Source organism: Panthera pardus, unplaced genomic scaffold (assembly GCF_024362965.1).
Source record: "Panthera pardus isolate Hobbes unplaced genomic scaffold, ASM2436296v1 HiC_scaffold_22, whole genome shotgun sequence".
Taxonomy (NCBI): Eukaryota; Metazoa; Chordata; class Mammalia; order Carnivora; family Felidae; genus Panthera; species Panthera pardus.
Window position 1 is genome coordinate 73,042,880 of NW_026526788.1, and position 12,830 is coordinate 73,055,709.

At 55.0% G+C, this 12,830-nt stretch overlaps 1 protein-coding gene across 1 annotated transcript; it reads left to right on the forward strand.

The window, feature by feature from the left end:
• Positions 1–926: 926 nt before the first annotated feature.
• On the forward strand, positions 927–12,247 carry KCNK18 (potassium two pore domain channel subfamily K member 18). Its single transcript, XM_053910173.1, has 3 exons — positions 927–1,146; positions 3,544–3,672; positions 11,045–12,247. The coding sequence occupies exons 1-3, from the start codon at positions 927–929 to the stop codon at positions 11,857–11,859; spliced, it is 1,164 nt and encodes a 387-aa protein (XP_053766148.1). The 3' UTR covers positions 11,860–12,247.
• Positions 12,248–12,830: the final 583 nt, after the last annotated feature.

Below are 12,830 nucleotides of genomic sequence, written 5' to 3' on the forward strand. Positions count from 1 at the left end.
TCTTGTACCCCCATCTTGCTCAGTCATTGCTCAGGGCTTGCCAGAGGAGAGGCCTGGGAAGCTGAGGCACGCTCTGAAAGGATGAATAGCGGAGGCTGTCATGACCCAAGTTCTTTGAAGCCTCACAGAACATCCTTTTATGAAGGCGGGCGGGGTGGGGGAGGGGGTTTCAGGTGCACACATCTCCATGTCTGTCACCGGGCATACTCTTCCCGTGGCAGAGACAGGGCCCAGGGGAGCAAGGTCCGCTTCACCAGCACGTTTCCAAGCCCCTGCTTACTTCCGGTCTGCTAACACCCGATTGGTCGGAGCAAATCACGTGGCCTACGTCGACACTAGGGGGCACGGAATTCTGCTCGGCCCTCGGAGAGGCCACGGCGAAGGTGGGTGTGCTACAGAGGAGTGGAGAATTATGACCAACAGTTGGATGCACGCAGGATAAAGGCCCTTTGTAAACGTGTAGAGCTCCGGCCAGACTCATCGCCATTATTACTACCTGTCCAAGACAGGTAGTCCAACCTCCGGAAGGACGGTTGCTTGACTAAAAACCAAAAGTCAGACTTGGCACCTGGAAGTCAAAAATCGCAGCTTCCACATGGGAAGGGCCAAAGCACAGAGCAACCACCCCAGCGCCTGCCCAAAGCCGCCGCAGGGCCGTTCCCAGGCTGGTGGATCAATAGCAATTTGGGGCGCTGGGGGCGGGGGGCGGGGGGGGGGCGCCATCTAAGTAACTGAACGTGATGAGTATCGGCTGCTTCCCAGTCCTTGGGGGAAGCGCACGCACCATCCACTTAGCGCTGGAGCCTGGCCATTCTCTGGGCACTCCCATTCCTCCCCCTCCTCCTCCCCGTCCTCCTCCTGCTGGGGCCCCCGCTCCTGCCTCCGTCCATCAGCAACTCCTGTTCTGGGCGGGTGCTCCTGGGAGGATGGAGGCTGCCGGGCCACCCCAGGCCGGGAGGTGCTTTCAGGAGGCCCTGGAGAAGCTGTTCCCTCGCCTCTGCTTCCTCTGCTCCCTGGTGACCTACGCGCTGCTGGGTGCTGCCCTCTTCTCGGCCATCGAGGGCGGCCAGGACCTGGGGCCAAATGACCCGGAGTTTGAGGAATTCCTGGGGGAGCTCTGTGGCATCTTGAAATGCAACCGAACAGGTAGGTGGCTCCCCCCCCCCCCCCCCCCCCCGGACAGGGCAGCCTTTTCCGGGTGGGTGGGGGCAGCCCCAGGGAGCAGAGGGCGGGGTGGGGCAGGGGCGCCCCTACACTCTCTGCTCCTATTCTCCCCATTCCTGGGCAGGACCTTAGGCAAATGACTTCTCTCGGAGCCACAGTTTTCTCCTCTGTAAAATAGGGAGAGTAATGGCCTGTCAGGGTTGGTTGCTGTGCAGAATGTAGAGAAAGCCCTGAGGACCCACTAGGTGCTCTGGAAAGTCCAGCCCCCTTCCCTTTGCCTCCGCGCCCAGCCCCACCCAGACCAGCAGGTTCTGAGGAGGGTGGATTGCTGGAGATTTGGTGAGATTGGATGGGCGGCATGGGTGACCGGATTTGGGGCTGGGGGTTCCTAGGCAGGTCCTCCGAACTCTGCCTGCCTGGCCCCGTGACTCAGTTTACAGGGACTAGAATTCAAGAGCAATCCAACTGGATTTGGACCCCCAGGAGGAGCAGCCTGTCCCCTTTCTCTCTCATTTCCTGTTTCCAAGGCTTTTCTATTGTTGGACTCAGGGGAGGGGAATTGGTTGTGGGAAGAACCTGGGGTCCCGGTTGCTGTGTGATTTGCAGGAGAGCCCTTGCCCTCTCTGGGTCTCAGTGTGCTGGACAGAGGCGGCCCACAATCTCAGGCCTGCCAATCACAGAGACCCTGTGGGAAGCAGATGACATAAAGGACAGGAAGCCTCTTGAAGGCGCTTTATGGCCTTACTGCATTTCATTTGTATTTAGTCTCTTATTTCTACACTGCCCTGTTCCCCAAAGCTTGCAAATACGTATTTAGCAGAGCAAAATAAAATATAGAGTAAATAACTAAAGACAAAGGAAAAACGGCGCCTACAGGTGAGGGGAAGAACAGGATGTTCCCCAGTGTGACATGTCCTCACGTGTCCCTCTGCTCGGGCTGCTCACAGCCCCTCCCACCGCCCAGCCCCGCTTTGGGGGCAGGTTCTTCTGGCTGAGGCCGCCTGACTGGAGGCTGGGCATAGTGTCTCTCCTCCGAGGAGGGTCCCACTCCTTCTGTCTACATCTACCAGACAGACACACACCAACTCAGATGACCCAGGAGATGTCCTCTGCCATTGCTACTGGGACTCTGAGCCATCCCGTGTAGTCTCTCGCGTGTCAACAAGTTCAGAGCTTCCCAAACCGGACAGGTCACAGTCATCCAGGGAGCTTGCCTGAAATATACATTCCCAGGCTCTTCTCCAAACCCACTTCATCAGGATTTCTGGGGCTGGGTAGGGAATCTTATTTTTAAAGTCTCCTGGATGATCCTGATGCACAGAACACGACGGGAATACAGAGCTGGCCCAACCCCATTTTGATTTTGTTACTGTTGTTTACGTAATCCCTCTGCCCAAAGTGGGGCTCGAACTCACGAGCCTGAGATCAAGAGTCACACGCTCTATGGACTGAGCCAGCCAGGTGCCCCTCCAACCTCGTTTTGTACTGGTTTTTGTTGGAGATTCAAACGCTGAAGAGGTCTAGCTAAGTGCAGGACGCTTTGCCGAGCACGTTTCGGTGCATCACCTCACGTAATCCTCATGCCAGCCCAAGAGGGTTGTATGAGTTGTCCCCTTTCACGGAGAGACAGAGCATGAGCAGGGGAGGGGCAGAGAGAGAGGGAGACACAGGTGGAGACTCAGACCTGGGTCTAGAGTGCTCGTGTCTGGACTCCCAGGTCAGTGCCCATTCAGAGTAGTGACTTCCCGCCATGTGCCAGAGTCTCAAGGTGGCTTCTGGGGTCTCAAAAGCCACTGGCCACCAAGGCCAATGGAACTATTTGGGAACCTCCCTGAGGAACCAGGACCCCAGTCTGGCTCCATTGACCCTGGGGCAGATGTTTGGAAAGCCAAGGCTTCCCAGAAATCTTCAGGCGACTGGTGCGCACAGATCCCAGTATGAGCACCAAATTCCATCAGGCTTAATAACCTCCGGGAGCGGGTATGGTTTGCATCCATATAACAGCTTACAGCTCATAAAACCCATTTTGCTTTCAATGCTCAAGAGCCCCATGGGAGAGACTGAGCAGAAGTTAGTATGTTTCTTTGCAAGTGAAAAATGTAGAGGCTCAGAAAGTTCAGAAAGCCCCCTAAGGCCACGCAGCGATGCTATGGCTGAGCTCGGGCCGGACCCCTGAGGGCCTCTCCCTTGGGTGCTCATCTCATGGGGTATGTGGCCTCTTAATCTCCGCAGGCACTAAATGCAGAGATGTGCAAAAGCAGAGCCAAGTTCTGGTGTTGATGACGCCACAGGGCAGGGGCCATCCTGGTCCCTGGGGAAGACCCTTTTGCCTGGGTGGGACCTGTCTTGAGCAAAACCCTCTCCTTCGCTCTTTCCCAGTTGAGGAAGGCAGGAAACAGGATCTCAGGGTGCTCCTGCAGAAGGTGAAACCCCACTGGTTCAGCACGTTTGCAGACTGGTCCTTCCTGAGCTCACTCTTCTTCTGCTGCACAGTCATCAGCACTGTGGGTAAGTCCAAAGGCAAGGGCAGGCCTGGGAGAGAGACCTGGGGGAGGAGGGGGGAGAAGAGTGAGGCTGAGGACGCTTGGTGGGGAGGCTGGAACGTTCAATTCCTTTGGTCAAGAAACAGATGTGAAATGCCTACCTCGTGCTGGGTCTCCTTTGCTGAGTGGCCGCTGCTCCTTGCTGGGGGTGGTGGATAGTGGGGGAGGGGGGGATACAGCAGTGAGCAGGAGTGATGTTGGGTCCTTGGTGGGGATTAGGAAAGAGGGCCCTTGCTTCAGGTGGGTGCAGCCCCGTGCCCGGGTGTGGACCCCAATGAGCAAGGCAGGGGCTGCATTTCAGCCCCCTCCCGCTCCTTGGCTGAATGCTTTTGTACAGAACACCTCTTGCCAATGGTACCTGCCAGAGCCCAGACTTCGGGGCAAGACAGAAGAACTCAGACAACCAAACGTGGTCAGCCTATGAGGCCTTCAGGGTACTGTGGGAGCACAGAGAAGGGGCACCTGCCGCAGGCTTGGAGGTGGTCCAAGAGGCAATGCTTAAGTGGTAGGAACATAAGCTTAAGTGGTAGATGACAACTGTACTCCCAGGGAATGGGGGGGAGCACTGGGGAGGGGTGGGGTATGGTGTGGAGAGGGAGGACGGTGTGCCAGAGCAGGACTGGGAGCACCAATGGTGAGGTGAGGGAGGAACTAATAGGCAGTGACAGGAACTAACAGTTACCCTTGGGGACTTTAAAAAAATTTTTAAATGTTTTTATTTATTTTTGAGACAGAGAGAGAGCATGAGCAGGGGAGGGGCAGAGAGAGAGGGAGACACAGAATCCGAAGCAGGCTCCAGGCTCCGAGCTGTTAGCACAGAGCCCGAAGTGGGGCTCGAACTCACGGACTGTGAGATCATGACCTGAGCTGAAGTCAGACGCTTAACCGACTGAGCCACCCAGGCGCCCCAACCCTTGGGGACTTTTAAAGCTCACAGTGGTCTTATGAATCAGGTGGGGGACCCTGAGCCCAGAGGGGTGCTGTCAGGGGCCAAGGGCATGCCGTGAGTAGGGCTGGTACCCACAAATAGGCCGTGAGACTCCAAGTCCAGTGCTCTTTTCCCGAAATAGTCTGCCAGCCTTGCAGGTCTGTGGGGTGCTGCCGGGGCCCTGCCCACCCCTGCCCACCCCTGCCTGGGCAGCCCCAGGGAGAGTCTGGCTGTGCCTGGGCGGCAGGGGCAGCTCAGATTCCCAGAGACCCCTTGTGTGGCTGGGTCGATATCAGTGTCTGGGAGGGAAGGTCCTTGCAGGGAAGGAGCCGGCCTCTCCCCATTTCCCCGCGTTCCCTTTACGCGTGTCTTCAGCCCCCAAACAAAGGTAAGATTCCTACGTGAACATCACTGACCCAGACCAGTCCCTTCCAGAGTCCAGGGTAGAGGGGAGGCTGCAGGGGCAGCGCTGCCCTCTACAGTGACCATTTGCTCATTTGAAAAGGGGCTCTGTGGACCCCCCAAGCCACAGACCCTCTTCTTGGCCGCCACACAAAGTGACAGAGCTGAAGGATCTGGAGAGGTGAGCCAGGCAAAGAAGGGCGAGAGCTTTCCGGGCAGAGGAAACAGTCGGACAACACTCCGAAGCTTCGAGGTGCTTGGAGGAACAGACCACTGTGGCCTGAGAGCAGGGATCAGACAGGAGAGAGGGGGACATGGCACGAGCAGTTGCCTCCTGAGCTACGGGGACAAGGCTGCCCTTGCATTCGGGCACCGTGTCCCTGGGCTCCTGTCTGAGGATGCTCGCCCAACTAAGGGCCCCTGGCTTCCCTCCACGGTGGTGCAGCAGGACGGGCGGGTAGAAGGGGCCTCCCTGGGGCGGGCAGGAGTCTCCCCTGCTGGGAATAGGGTCACAGGAGCTCAGATGGTGGAGCTGACCTCAGCCACAGCTCAGAAGCTTTTGGGTCAGCATCTCCGCCAGGAGTGGAAGCCATTGCTCAGCCCCTACCCCTCTCGGCCAGTGAAAAGGACTGAGGCCCCATCTTCATTCGAGAGAGTACCGGTCCCTGCGAGGGATGGGCCCACAAGGGTCACAGGGCCCCAGCCATGGCTGGGTGCTCGTGCTGAGGTTCCCTCACACTTGGGGGTGGGGTTGGGGAGCACGCTGGCCAGCTGTGGACTCTGGAGGCTGGCCGCCTGGGGTCAGCCGTGTGACCTTCAGGGAGCAATGTGGCCCTTCTGAGCCTCGTCCCCTCATCTGTAGCTCCTCCCAGTCCTGCCTTTCAGATCAGTGTGAGGATAAACCTAAGTGGCCCTCAGGATCCTTCCAGAAGCCTCTACCACAAATTGCAACCCTACTGGCTTAAACAGCCGGGAAAATGTGTAAGTGTGTTCCCTCTGGAGCGCAAGTCCAGTGGGGGACAGCTCTAGGGCTGGTCCGTGTGCAGCTAAGCCATGACATTGAGCACCAGATACTCTCCCGTCCTGCTCAGCAGGTCACAAGACGGCCACCAATATCCACTCCCATTTGGGCATAGTTGCATCTCGTAGACAGAAAAAGGGCTGGCTGTCACCATCAGCAAAAAAAAAACTCTAGAAACTTCCCACCCCGAGCCAGTCCTGGCAAGGGGGTTACGTTACCAGAATGATTTAGACCAATTGGATCTATCCCTAAATCAGGGGGTCGCGCGGGGGGTGGGTAGTGGCATTCCAGGAAAGATGAAGGAATGTTGCGGGGGGAACAGCCAGTGTCTGCTTTATGGATGGGCACACGCGTGTGTCCAAGGGCGCCCCCATGTGGCTTCCTTCAGAACTGGTCCTTCACCTAAATGGCCTGTGCAGGCAGGGACTGGTCATGGGCAGAGAGAGTACCAACAGTAGCCGCAGCACCGAGCATTTGCCAGCACTGGGCATGGTGTTCACAGGCTTTCTATGCATTATTTTATTTAATTTTCATGACGTGACAACCCCACGGGGTAGGTGCCGTGACATTTAGCCGTGAGCTAAGGTTCTGGAGAGGGAAGTCACTACCGGGAAAGCAGGGGTGGGGCACAGCTGGACTTTTTCAGGGAAACCCACGGCTCAATGGAACAACGGTTACAGGGATGCTGCAACTCCAAGGAAGATACTGGAGATGAGCAAAGGGGTTCAGTTTGTGTTCCTTTTCCTCAAGGACTTCGGGGAATTGGCCTAATGCAGCTTCTCAGCCTGGGCACTATGGGCATCTTGAATTCGATGGTTCTTTGTCATGGGGGCTTGTCCAGCAGCATCCCTGGCCTCTACCTACCAGAGGCATCCACCTCTTCCCCTGCGGTCTCCACCAGTCGTGGCAGCCAACAGTGTCTCCACACATTGCCACGTGTCCCTCGGGGGAGGGGGGGGCAAAATTTCCCCCCTTGAGAACTGATGTAATGCAGTGGTTATCAAGGTATGGCCCCTGGACCAGTGGCATGAACATCACCTGAGAACTTGTTAGAAATGAGAATTAAGGGGCACCTGGGTGGCTCAGTAGGTTAAGCGTCCAACTCTTGATCTTGGCTCTGGTCATGAACTCACAGATCATGGGATCGAGCCCCACATCAGGTTCTGCACTGACATGGTAGAGCCTGCTTGGGATTCTCTCCCTCTCTGCCCCTCCCGCACTCATATTCTCTCTCTCTCTCTCTCTCAAAATAAATAAACTTAAAAAAAAAACAGAAATGAGAATTCTCAGGCCACATCCTAGCCCTGCGGAGCCAAAAACTATGGATGTGGGGCCGAACAGTCTGTATTTAACAAACTCTCTACGTGATCCTGATGCATGCTGACGTTTGCAAAGCACTGACCGGATGTGAAGATTCTCAGCCCTGACTGCACACCGCAATTATCTGGCTGTCTTTTATAAGCTCCCAAGCCCGGACTCCATGCCAATCAAGTCAGAGTCGCTAGGGACAGACCCAGGCATCAGTATTTTTCAGAGCCCTGCAGGTGATTCTAACGGGAGTCCAGGCTGTGAACCACTGATCTAATGGAAATGCATTATCTTGGTTTAAATCCCAAGAAGGCGATGCTCCTATCAAATCAATTAGGACGTCACGCCGTCCAGTAATTACAAGTGGAAGAGGATGTTGGAGAGGCTCTCGACGGCCTGTAATCAATACTGTGTTTCAAGTGCTTCCTGCCCTACATCTCTGGGCCATTCTTAATGCACCTGGCCTTAATGCTGAAAAGGGGACACCTGGCAGGTGTGAGGTTGGCCAATCCCCAGTCATTTCCAATTGGGTCAGTCCCCTTGGATTAGAAAGTAAAGTGCATGGGCTATTAAATACAGCCTAAGTGGAGTGGACTGACCGTACTGGAATATATGAATGCATTATAAGAAATGGTAGGATTTTCCGTTATGCATTTCAGCATTTGGTAATTGGTACGGTTAATACATTTCCTTCACAGGGGCCATGCACTCTCTGATATTTGCTTTCTTTTTTGTTTTTTTTAAAGGTTTTTTGTTACTGGGGAGCCTCTCCTGACTCTCCTGGGGGTGTACAAGAATTAGGGGGCTTATCCACCATCTAGAAAACAGGGTGGTCTCTGTCTCTGGGACTTTGTGGCTGCTGCTAACATCCCTAAGGACTGATGGCTCTGTGGGGCCCGTGACAAGCTTTGGCACAGGAACCTTTGCTGACACGCAGGGCCTGGGCTCCACCAGGACTCTGTGGCCAGGCCTCTCTGAGCTCCTGCCCCTGCAGGGGAGGCTCCGGGTGCCCTCCTCCCTCACCTTCCCCGCTCCAGAGAATCTTTCCACACCTTCCTTCATGGCTGGACCGACCGATCGTCCAGTTTGCCTGGGACTACCACAGTTTTCACATAGAAAGTCCGGTGTCTTGGGAAACCCCTCAGCCCCATGGCTCCCCTCTGTCTCTCCTCTCCCCCTTAGGTCCCCACCCCCACCTGCTTCTCCTTAGTGGTTCTGGGCTTTCACTGAAGCCCGGACAAGGAGCTGAGGCCACTTCTGCAACCTCTTCTCCTTCAGGGGAGAGCCGGAACTGCTCAAGACCCTGAGGGATCAGGGAAGGGAAACAGGCGCTTGGAACCGTCAGCGCTCTCTCGGCGAGTCCTGCCCCCTGGAACGCGCCTGGGTTTCTGAACGGGAGGTTTAGGCAATGAGGCCCCCATTCCTGCCCCCTCGTGCAGACACCTGTTGGGTCCTCGTCACAGGTGGAGGACTCCACTGGTGGAGAGCTGAGCTCAAGGCCAGGAGTCCTAGAGGGCAGGACCTCTGCCTGCTTCCCGTTGTGCCCCCAGCCCTGCCCACAAGTGCCTGGCATAAAGTAGGTGCTCAGTAAATGCGAATCCAGGATGGATGCCTTTGTTCTCAATGCTCATAGGACAGTCTGCTCTTTCACATCCTGTTATCGGTCTCCAGCTGCTATGCATATATCACTAGTTAGTGATTTGATTCATATCTGCCTCTCCCACTAAACCAGAAGCTCAGCGAGGTTGGATACCATATCTACTTTGCTCAGCACTGTGTATGCAGTAAGCACTCAGTATGCGCACACATATGAACACACGTAGAATTAACTGTCCCTCCTACCAAAAGGTGCCTCGTGGAACCAACCCAGTGTGGCGTAGAGTGCCCTGGGATGGGTGCCCATTGATGAGCCCCTCTGAGGTCCACAGCCTTCTCCCAGGACCCTGGTGAGGGTGGGCAACCTGAACGCCTCTGTGATCCTGGAAGGCAGAGCCTGAGGCCAGAGTTCGCCACAGGGGACCGTAGCCCCGGAGGAGGCTGGGGCATAGCCAGCCTGGGAAGTGCCTTCAAATCAATTTACATAATTGGCCTAGGTTTTTCTGTATTAATCCTCCTTTATGACATCAAAAATTAAACACAGGCATTAAATACAAAAGCTTTTCCCTCGTTTTGTTGAAGTCACTGAGCTTGCTCACTCCAGAAGATCCAACTCTCTGTGCTGTGGGGGTTTGATAGCTCTCTGCTCCTGCCCTGCTGTAGACGTGAGGGGGGGGGGTTGGGCGATGGACGGAGAAGAATCTCCGTCCTGAAGAGGACAGAAGCCTCAGCCCGCCCACCCCCTTTGCTTGGCTGACTGGTTCTTAATGATTGGAAGGTTCCACCCCCTTGGGTGCTCCAGACCCCGTGGGAATGAATGCTGGCATGGGAGCCGGATGGTTCTGGGGATTTGACTGCCAAGTCTATCACTGAGTGCTCTTGGCCAAGTTACTTCATTCCTCCAAGCTTCAGTTTCCCTGCCTGTGAATGGTGACAACCACGCCTACCTAGGCAGGTGGGCTGACACCAACCCACAGTAAACGCTGCTGGCTGCTCTTATGGGCTCCTGAGGGCGGGGACGCTGACGATTCTCGGCTGCCCACTATGGGTCAGGCACTGGTCTCGTGTCATCTTCCCAGCGAGTCAGGACACAGAGCGGAGACTGCTGTTCCTGTTTTGCAGCTAAGAAACTTGAAAATGTGAGCCATCAAGTAACTTTCTAGAAATGCCAGAGCTGAGGTTCGCACTCAGGTTGGAAGATTCTAGATGCTGGGAACCTAACCCTTTCACTAGCACTCGTGACCGCGTCTGTCCAATCTACTAAACCACAATGGCCCTGAGGGTAGCAGCTGTATTTTAGTCCTTCTGTCCCCTCTCCCTCCTCCCATGCACACTGCTGTGCTCTGATGGCACATAGTAATAGCCTGTTGTATAGAAACAAATAAGCCAAGAGGCCCAGACATCCCAGGGAGGACAAGCGTGGCTTCTTAAAAACAGGTGCCTTCGTGGAGGATGAAGGAGGCGGTGGGTATGATGGCAAAGCCATCCATGGCCTCTCCCCTGCATTCATCCGGTCACACGGATGCTTAGAAGTGGCCGCAGCAAAATGAAAAGCAATCAGCCCACTCCCAGACATGTTTGTCCCCTGCCAAGGACATCTTGGGTCACATATCTAGACATGAGTTGCTCCTTATCCTGAAGAGTAGATGAGTTTCACCTCCTGCTTCCCCCACCAAAACGGGCCCAATGCCAGATGGTGGATGGGTTTTTTTAAAAATTTTTTTAATGTTTATTTTTGAGAGAGAGAGAAAGAGAGAGAGCACATGAGCAGGGGAGGGGCAGAGAGAGAGAGGGAGACACAGAATCCAAAGCAGGTTCCAGGCTCTGAGCTGTCAGCACAGAGCCCGACGTGGGGTTCGAACTCACAGACCGTGTGATCATGACCTGAGCCGAAGTCGGATGCTTAACCGACTGAGCCACCCAGGTGCCCCTGGATGAATGTTTTAAGATGAATATTTTCAAACACGTTGTGTAAACCATCACACACACACAAGGAGGAGAAATGGCAGAAGGTCTCTTTAAAACTTTCTTCGGGAAGGGGAAGAGCAGACCAGCCTCCCAGGGTCTGTCCTCTTTTTTCAGGTTACGGCCACATCTACCCTGTCACCAGGCTCGGCAAATACTTGTGCATGCTCTACGCCCTCTTTGGCATCCCCCTGATGTTCCTCGTCCTCACGGACACGGGTGACATCCTGGCCACCCTCCTGTCCACGTCTTACAATCGGTTCCAAAAACTCCCATTCGTCCGGCCCCACCTTCCCGAGTGGTGCTCCCGCCTGCTCTGCGGAAGGCCTGCCCCCAAGCCTGTTTCTGCCACCACGCCTGCGGCCGGAGCCGTCCCCAGGATCGTCATAGAAACCCAAGAGCTTCCGGACCCCAAACCCGGCACGTGTCCCTCAGCCCCAGGCAGCAACGTGGATCTGTTCGAGAGACTTCTTGCACAGGAGAAGCAGAACGCGCTGCAACCGCCCCCGCGGGCCGTCGAGAGGAGCAACTCGTGTCCAGAGCTGGCGTCAGGGAGGCTCTCCTACTCTGTCATCAGCAACCTGGACGAGGTGGGACGGCAGGTGGAAAAGCTGGACGTCCCCCTCCTGGTCGTCGCCCTCCTTGTCTTCGCCTACATTTCCTGTGCAGCAGCCATCCTCCCCATCTGGGAGAAGAAACTGGACTTCGAGAACGCCTTCTATTTCTGCTTTGTCACGCTGACCACCATTGGGTTTGGGGACACCGTTTTGGAACACCCTCACTTCTTCTTGTTCTTCTCCATTTATATCATCATCGGGATGGAGATCGTGTGCATTGCTTTTAAGTTGGTGCAAAACAGGCTGATTCACGTCTATAAAAATCTCATGCTGTTCTTGGCGAGAGGGGCATTTTACCATCCTGTTAAAAAGTGAGATCTCCACCATCTCTTGTGGGACAGATGCCAGATGAGCCGCTTTCCTTGCCTCATCTCTTGAGGGCAGTTGGAACTGGTGGCCCTGCAGCTTGTCACCTGAGACCGTGGGGCTTGGAGACAAATCCTGCACGAGAGCTGATTTTGGTCTTAAGGCCCTGCAGAAATGTGGCCAATGCCTTTCACATCAAGGCATTGGACAAAAACTCTCCCCATCCTCCGAAGCCCGGTTCATTGTCCTGTCTTCGTCTGTCAAAAGCCCTACCTTACGTAAATGAAACCACCTTACGGATGTCATAGCTTCTCTTGAGACACCAGAAAAAAAATGAACCTTTGTTTTTGCAGTTCGTACTTTCACCTAAATTAAAACGTACCCTCGGTGAAACAGAGCTAGTCTGAACGACCTCTTCTCTTGAATGACTTCATGCATGTGTGTGGGGTCAGCCCAATCTCAGCCCATGTAAGGTACACTGGTGCCACAAAACGTGACTGTCACCTGTGTTCACGGGGGCCTGGGATAGTTCAACTGCCCGATTCTGTGTAGACCCGTGTTCCCACCAGAGTGGCTCCTGAATGAGCGGGCATGTGAAAATGTTGACTTGGGTGATCGTTGGTGGAGGAAGGGGTCGGCACTCCCAGTGGAATCGAGCCTTAGTTACTTATCAGCACCCCCTGCATTGGCCCTCCTTCTTCTCCGTGTCGTTTCTCCATTCCCCTTGAGATCACCCCCAAATAACCCACTTGCACACAAATCCTTGCCTTGGAGTGACCCCCCTGGGGACCCCGGCCGGGGAGAGGATGTCACAAGTCAGTGTAGGAACTAGTTGGCACATGCATGGAGCACTGCAAGGGTCTTCTCATTTCCTTGGTTGGTCATGAGAAATGTCTGATTGCAGAGAATCAAAGTTTCTTGACAGCTTCTTTGCGAGAATCTTGGGAATCCTGTGATTAACAAAATTAGTCAGACCCTGG

Coding starts and splice junctions, on each gene's coding strand:
- KCNK18 (XM_053910173.1), top strand. CDS start 927: ATGGAGGCTGCCGGGCCACCCCAGGCCGGGAGGTGCTTTCAGGAGGCC. Junction 1,147..3,543: donor CTTGAAATGCAACCGAACAG/GTAGGTGGCTCC, acceptor GCTCTTTCCCAG/TTGAGGAAGGCAGGAAACAG. Junction 3,673..11,044: donor CACAGTCATCAGCACTGTGG/GTAAGTCCAAAG, acceptor CTCTTTTTTCAG/GTTACGGCCACATCTACCCT.